At 42.4% G+C, this 8,238-nt stretch overlaps 1 protein-coding gene across 1 annotated transcript; it reads left to right on the forward strand.

Moving 5' to 3' along the window:
* Nucleotides 1-887: 887 nt before the first annotated feature.
* Nucleotides 888-4,832, forward strand: LOC105029970. The gene is made up of 6 exons (XM_010903587.4): nt 888-1,138; nt 1,307-1,546; nt 2,478-3,463; nt 3,587-3,754; nt 4,078-4,173; nt 4,256-4,832. Exons 1-6 carry the CDS (start codon nt 970-972, stop codon nt 4,577-4,579), a joined length of 1,983 nt encoding a protein of 660 aa, XP_010901889.1. The 5' UTR covers nt 888-969; the 3' UTR covers nt 4,580-4,832.
* The last annotated feature ends 3,406 nt before the right edge of the window (nt 4,833-8,238 follow it).

Here is an 8,238-nt window from a genome sequence, read left to right on the forward strand (position 1 = left end):
CCGTCTCTACACGGCCTACACACCTCCAGGATGCGTAGGCAAGCAGCAATGATTGGGACTGATCCCTCTCCCCTCTGGCAGAAGGTTGAGGTCTATCAGGACCAAAACCTCTCGCCACAAGAACAGTTTCCTTCCTACAGCAGTCATCCTCATGAACGAGCCCCTGGAAACAAACCTACTATAGCCCACTCCCCACATACACTAACAACCCTCAACTGGACAAAATATTGTGCGTTACATATTTTACGCCTTACATATCTACTGTTTTATGCTCAGTCCACTGTTCTTATTTGGTTTTATTTCCCTTATTCCTTTTGTATACATCTTTACACCAATGGCCAGAACAAATTCCTTGTTTGTTGTGAAACTTATTGGCAATAAAACCTTTTCTGATTGTGATTGTATTGCATTGGGGGCAAAATAGTGGGTAGAGTAAAAGCCAGCAACACTCCATACGTTACTGTCCCTCGTAAAATCTCAACATATTTGGTTAATTAATGGAGTCCCTATCAGTTCTAACAAACCTGCTTTAGCTGAGACAGGTTGTACACTTTTTTCTTCATTGTCCAATATTTTGTATAGCACTGTATTGCATTTTGGGCATTGGTGTGGCATTAACTTCACCTTGTAATATATTTCAAAACCAACATTAAATGAAAATGTATCTTATTATACATTGAAGAAAAACTGTTTTTGCTGAATGTATGTTGATCATAACTTTTGTATCAAAAACAATTACTACAGTTACCCTAACAACATAATTATTTAACATAGCCAAAACATGGTCTATCTAGTAATATATTCTTATATCTTACAATTGCTGACGATTGCTACCATTAACTAGGAGACTTTTATTATGGAATTGCCCAACCAGGAAACGCGTTGTCCTTATTAGTGTCCTTTTTTATATATGCAGTAGTGTGCTTTAATTTTGCATGGAGGACTATAAACTACTCCCATCCTACTAAAATGTCTAAAATAGAGTTGTTGAGAGAGTTTCTTAACCAGAAATTAACAGCGGCTGCAGAGGAGATATTTGGGGTCGTTGAAAAAACGATAGCAGAGTACCAGGTAGAGGTTTTCCGTGCGAAAGAGGATAACGAACGTCTTCGTGGGCTTTTGATGATACATAGAGGAGGTGTGTACAGCATTGTCTATCGTCAGCTATATAACGTAACCAGGGTGACCATCCGATGACGTTAGGAAGCTGTCGAGCCTGTGGGCCATTGTCCCAGGTAAATAATGAGTCATTAGAAGTGCCATAAGTGTCTGTAAAACTCTACATGTCTAACTCCCCTGATTCCAGAATCAGACTGCCAGCCGCCGGCCGAGGCTACTATCACGTTGGTGCGGGTTCCCCCCGAGCAGCAACAGCAGTTATTTACACCAGCGTGGGTCCCCAGCCTAGAGCATGAGGGCCAAGACTCCACTGTGTTGCAGTGTAAAGAAGAAGAAGATACCCACTGGATCAGTGAGGTGGAAGAGCACATTCAAAGACTGCAGTCTGATTCCAAAGAAGGCCCAGACCAAGTATCCACTCCTGAAGGTGGGCTTCACTTATGACAATACATTATTTAATAACCCTATTGTTAAAGTTTTATTGTGGCCTTGATTTGTCCAGCGGTCTAAGCCACTACCTCTGACACACAGTGTGGGTTTGCATCAGGCGCACTGCTTTTCCAGCAAGGCCAGTCTCCTGAGTCTTTCCGTACTTTCCTGTCAAATAAAGCATAAAATACCAGACAAAATATCCTAAATGGCTAATAGAAATTAGGCATCCACTGATGCATCGACCAGCAATCACTATTGGATGGTTATAGACAAAACATTTCAGATTATTTTGAACTTCCCAAGCCAAAAAAGGCAGTATACTTGAAGTGTACTATTTTGGAACCACTTCTTTTGTACTTTAGTACATAAATAGTATTTAAATAATAACACATATACTTCAGTGTGCTAAAATGGACCCACTTATTTCATGCTTTATTCTTCTTCTAATACATGATTTGAAATTGCATTTTAGTACACTCTGAATTAATTTCAAATATATAGTATATTTGAAATACATTAGGAGTATATTTTCAGTGTACTGAAAAGCTATATCCAATCATGTCCATTTTTACAAAGTGAATTATAGTTATTACACTAAATAGTATTTAAGTTTTATGAAATAAGTAGGTCCATTTAGATTCAAGTATCCTGTTTTTTTACACTTTCATATAGAGTCCCATATGCTCCAGTCATTTTTACTGAAATTGTCTTTTTTTCTCTAGTGTGTCTTATTATTGTACTATTAATTGTTCTTGTTTTTAACCAGTAAGTGAGTAACTCGTTTTTTTTGTGTTTATTCCCACAATATGTGTAGGTGAAAGTCTGTCAATTGATTGCATTTACGTGTAAATATTTAGATAAATATGGGCAACTGTAAAATACTTATATTATATGCCTTATATCAATCCCTGCTTTCTGTTCTTCAGATTTCACATTACAAGTGGAGACAGAAGGGCCTGCAAATGAGGCCTTCAAACTAAAAGTAATCATCAGTGACAGAAGAACTGAAAAAGTGATTCTGCCATCTCAACCTGACTCTCTGAATGAGCTGATATCAATGCTTAAGGACAAACTGGACCTGAAATTTGATTTCCGTCTTCTTTATGAAGACCCTGATTTCAGCAATGAGCTTTTCAACTTAGAGGCCATTGAAGATTTGCCTTTTCCTAGGGCTACAGTGAAAGTTGTGCGAATACAACTTGATACAGACCTTAGTTCAGCTGGACCATCAGCCTCTGAGTTACGGGATGCCCCACCAGAAAGGCTGGGCAGGTGGCCAGAGTTATTCACCATACCTACATTTTCCATGGAGGTAGAGTTTGCTCTGAGAGAAGGCAATAACACGTATCTGAGACATGGATCTGTGCTGAAAATAACGAGGGACCAAAAACACAACATTTTGGATAGGATGGCATGGACCATCTACAATTTCAAAGCTTACCCAAATGATAAGCAGTTTGCCAAGGCAGCCGAGGCCCTTGTAAACAAGCATCCGTGTTTGAAAGAGCCTGGTTCGAGAACTGGCTGTGAGGGATGGAAAAACAGCCTGAAATTCAAAATGGGGAACTACAGGCAGAAGTTGCGCCGTGTTGGGTTCCCAGAGGTTGCTGTGAATGGGGGTAAGAGGAGCAAGCATCGTCCTAACAGTGAGCCGGCTCGGAGCAACATCAAACGAGCCCGTCGGGCAGAGGTGAACTTCCTGCCTAACTTCCCTCAAGGAGAAAATGAGGCCAGCCTAGAGAGACAGAGACTGGAGATGGTCCATGAAATGACAAAGGAAACCAGAGACTTGCCTCACATAAATCAAAATATGCACAATACATTTGCCCTCAGACGTCAGGAAATTGTGAAATCCAGTCCCCCAGTAGAGCATCTCCAGACACGCTGGCCAGCGCTCTTCCTTGAAGACCAGGCACGCAGAATATTTTTTATTGATAGTGATTGAAACCTCTGTCATTTTGCATTTCTCATAATATTTGCATGTTCTGACATATTTTGTGGTTTGTGTGTGCGCGCGCTTTGTGTTTTGGTGTAGGTACATGCAGAGTTTCAGAGAATCACTAACCAGAGCCTGCAACAGACATTCTATGATGCCCTGGACCAGCACACACCACGCCTGCTGACCCTGTTCCGAGAGAAAGAGGGGAAGTCAGCCACCCATGGAGGGAAGTTCTCAAGCCTCCTGAGAGTGTACAAAGAGAAGGTTGGTGGAGTTCATCGGATCACGGATAGTCGGTCTTGACCATAGAGGGCCAGGGTAGATCAAAAGATCACCTTGCCTTAACTGCGTACACTCAAAGTCGTATATGCACTCAAATTCATAAATGGTTGTGAAATGGATAAGTTCCCGCTTTGGAACACAGTGACAGTACAGTAACATACTAGGCAGAAGCCAGAGAGCTCAGGCTCTGTGATTTACTGTTTGACAGTTTGACTGACAGCCATTCTGATGTTTATGCACATGGGCCAATCACTTTAAGGGATCAATTGCATGTAAAAATGCACTCTTTGTGTTTCAATTTATAGGGAGTAAAGAACATCACAGTGGCCCGTTCTGCAGTCCTGGCTGGTCTCCCTTTGTTGTTACGTGAAGATACGTCAGAGGTCTTCAAAATCTGCAAGGTAGCCATTTTAAAAAATATATAAATATTTTCAGCTATTTCCTTTAAAACTGGCAGATCCTTTAAAACGGTTTTACTGTTAGGTTGGAGAACTCGGAAACCCTGGGGTCCTGGATGGTGTTTCTATTCTCTCTGTGGTGGGACAATGCAGTGAGATGGTGGCAGGTGGTGTGCCCATCAGACCCGCCCATGTCTCCGTCGTCCTTGAGGACAAGATCGTCATGACAAACTCCCCCTCCTGGCCAGACGCTGTAGTAGTTCTGTTTGGTCTCCTCTACTGTCTACATCTGAACTATCCCAAGGCCCTGGCCAGCACCTTTGAGTTCATGCAGAAAGTCTTCCTGAACCTGGATGATGAAAAGCTGAAGCCCAAGCTGCTAGCACTGAAAAATGAACTGTTGGCCTAGATCTGTAGTGATTAACTGAAATCATACTTTTTGTCCGCCTGTGCTAAATTGTTTAGAATTCCTAAATTTGAAATGATCTTTTCTGTGAAGGAAACTGATTTGTAACCCTGAACACTAACTTGCCTTTTAGAGCTACAATACACTCCAGTTTTATACCTTCTTTATTCAGTTGCAGACCCTGTATGTGTTCTTCTAGATTTCACCTCGACAGACATTCCAACTGTCACAAAATAAACGTTGAAATGTTTTTTACTATTGCGTATCTTAAACTGCTCATATCTTTTTTCTCTTGTATTGTTGAATGATCATAGCTTTCAGTCTGAACTTATAAGTGATCTCAGAGATATTCTCTGGGCTTGGCACAGGGTTACGGCTTGACATTTAACACACTGATATACGTAATTGTTTAGTTTTGTAGTGTTTAGGGCTCGGGCTGTAATATGGTCAGTTGGATACCATAGACACGTTCCACAGACATGGCAGCCTGCCTGAATGGAGGAAAGCTATAGGCACACCTGCCACTGGGCCTTGTCTGGAAGGAGAATAAACACGATATACATCATATAGGCTTTAATAGAGCATGTATATACACTGATGAGCCAAAAGATTATGATCACCTTCCGAATATGCTGCTGGTCCTTCGCGTACAATTTGATGTCCACATGAATGCCAGGTCCTAGGGTTTCCCAGCAGAACATTACCCAGATCATCACACTCCCTCCACTGGCTTGTTGTCTTCCTACAGTGCATCCTAGTGCCATCACTTCCCCAGGTGAATGGGGCACACATACACAGATTGAAAGCGATTGTTAATCAGTCACCTGTTTTGGTGCAAATGAAATTGACAACAGGTCCACTGGAGAGGCAACAGCAAGACAACCCCCAGTTGCTCTCTCCTTATCCTTACTGAGTGATTCTTCTATAGTTTAGCATTTGCTTGTGTCCCTGTCACTACTGGTAGCATGAGGCCATTCAGGTTGCACAGACAGTCTAGCTTCTCCAGGATGGCACATCCATACATGCCATCGCAAGAAGTTTTGCTGTGTCAACCTGAATGGCCTGTTACACAACCTGAGATGGACTGTTACACAAGGAGAGCTGGACAGGCCCATAGAAGCGCATCATCCCAGCAGCAGGACTGGTATCTGCTCCTTTGTGTGAGGAGGAACAGGAGGAGCACTGCCAGATCCCTACAAAATGACCTCCAGCGGACTACTGGTGTGCAAGTTTCTGAGCAAACTATCAGAAACAGACTCCATGACGGTGGCATGAGGGGCCGATGTCCTCTAGTGGGACCTGTGCTCACAGCCCAGCACCGTGCAGCTCGATTGGCATTCGCCAGAGAACACCAGAATTGGCAGGTCCACCATTGGCCCCGTTTTCTTCACAGATGAGAGCAGGTTCACACTGAGTGCATGTGACAGAAATGAAAGAGTCTGGAGACGCCGTGGTGAATGTTATGCTGCCTGTAACATCATCCAGCATGACCAGTTTTGTGGTGGGTCAGTGATGGTCTGAGGAGGCATATCCTTGGAGGGTCGCACAGACCTCCACGTTGCTAGTCAATGGTACCCTGAGTGCTGTTTGGTAAAGGGATGAAATCCTCCGACCCATCGTCAGACCTTATGCTGGTGCAGTGGGCCCTGGGTTCCTCAATGCTTGGCCTCATGTGGCCAGTGTGTGTAGGCAGTTCCTGAATTAGGAAATTATTGATGCCATTGAGTGGCCCTCATGTTCCCCAGACCTGAATTCAATTTAGAAGCTCTGGAATGTTATGCATCGGTGCATTCGAAGCCGCCAAGTAGCGCCACAGACTGTCCAGGAGCTCACTGATGCCCTGATCCAGGTCTGGGAGGAGATCCCCCAGGACACCATCTGCTGTCTCATCAGGATCATGCCCAGACATTGTTGGAAGTGCATACAGGCACATGGAGGCCATACACACTACTGAGTCACATTATGAGTTTCAACAGCATGTGATTTATTTGCTTAGATTTTCGGCGTGAGTTTGAATCCAGCCCTCAATAGGTTGGTGATTTTGGTGTCCATTGACCGCTACGTAATTTTGTTCTCAAAGAATGACACAATGTACAGTAAAGATTTTGACCTTTAATATTTAAGCAGTATATTTTCTGTGACTTGTGCCACAGAAGTCCTTCTGTCTGTTTGGACCAAACAGGATGGCCTTTGTCGCGCATCGATGAGCCTTGGGTGCCCAACACCCCGACGACGGTTTGTGGTTTGTTCCTCCTTGGACCACTGTCAGTAGGTATTCACCACTGAACAGGAGCACCCCACAAGCTTTGCCATTGCAGACATGCTCAGAATTAGTTGTCTGGCCATAACAAAGTCACTCAGGTCTTTACTCCTGCCCAATTCTCCTGTTTCCAACACACTGACTAGAAGAACTGATTGTTTGATCGCCATCTAATCTACCTAGCTCTTGACATGTGCCCCGATGATCAACGTTAACACAAACATCTCTGTGTGAACATGTAAAATAAAGTAGATATTTTCTAAACTACAATAAGAAAAATATGCCTGCATATTCCTCAACTCGTGAGTGATTGAGTGTGTGTATAAGTGTCTTTCCCAACTGGGAGCAGTTGTTAGATTTCAGGGGGAGCTTCTCAACACCACCTTGACCTGAAAACCAGAACTGGTGGAGGAGTTTCAGCCGCTTAGCATATCAGTTTGTTAACAGTCATCTCACATCCTCGATACACCCCATGAATGCAATACAAGATGGCCTAATTTAATGCAAGTGTATTTGTTTCAACCCTTCCTCTCCTTGGTTTCTTTTAACCAAAAAAAAAGAGGCAAGGAAAGGACAGGTCAGAGGACTTCAAATCCATTTAAAATCTCCCCATGTCCTTATGTAGACATCCCCTTGTGTACTAGATACAAGGACTGAGACAGTCTGGTGGTTGAACCGACCATCTACATAAACTGTTCATTGTTTTAAAGCCAAGCAGAAGCCTAGTTCAGAAATGACCATGCTCTTATCATAACCTGTTTTGGTGGATTTCTATGTAGCCCAAGCTACAGTAAGGTGTGTACAACCTTTTTTATTGACAATATTTTTACAATTGTCCTTTTCATTCACCATGGTGAAGGAAGGCTCTATGAATATCTTTCTGATGTGATGTCATTGGAATGGAATGTCAAGATCGTCCTGTAGATGCTATGTTATAGAATGATACTGACATACTTACCCAAGGTGACTTTAAACGCTGCACAACCTATATTCCATTAAATATCTGCACTAAAGATGAATGCAGAACCAATCAAAATGCTGTATTTGACACTATTATAATCGGACTGCCCATAATTGAATAAACATGCAAGAAACTGAAAGAGAATAAACAAAATGAATACATTTGTTGCCACTGTAACTAGTCACATGGTATTATAATAAGCATTCTCAACTGTATACTCTGTCTGTTTACAGCTGTAAAGAGGGATAAAGGTTAAGCAGTGTTATGTGAATACAACCAGACCACAGAAAGTTCAAAGATTTGGTCAAGAAGCTAATTATCATTTAAATACTGTATTTTGTTTGTGCTTCACAGTGTAAGTATAGGGAAAATGAAGTCACATTGTCAAATGTAAAAGGATGAAATTGCGTCTTTGCAGTCAAATACTTGGTACTAAACACT

Source organism: Esox lucius, chromosome 20 (assembly GCF_011004845.1).
Source record: "Esox lucius isolate fEsoLuc1 chromosome 20, fEsoLuc1.pri, whole genome shotgun sequence".
Lineage (NCBI taxonomy): Eukaryota > Metazoa > Chordata > Actinopteri > Esociformes > Esocidae > Esox > Esox lucius.

Coding starts and splice junctions, on each gene's coding strand:
- LOC105029970 (XM_010903587.4), top strand. CDS start 970: ATGTCTAAAATAGAGTTGTTGAGAGAGTTTCTTAACCAGAAATTAACA. Junction 1,547..2,477: donor CCAAGTATCCACTCCTGAAG/GTGGGCTTCACT, acceptor TCTGTTCTTCAG/ATTTCACATTACAAGTGGAG. Junction 3,755..4,077: donor TGAGAGTGTACAAAGAGAAG/GTTGGTGGAGTT, acceptor TTCAATTTATAG/GGAGTAAAGAACATCACAGT.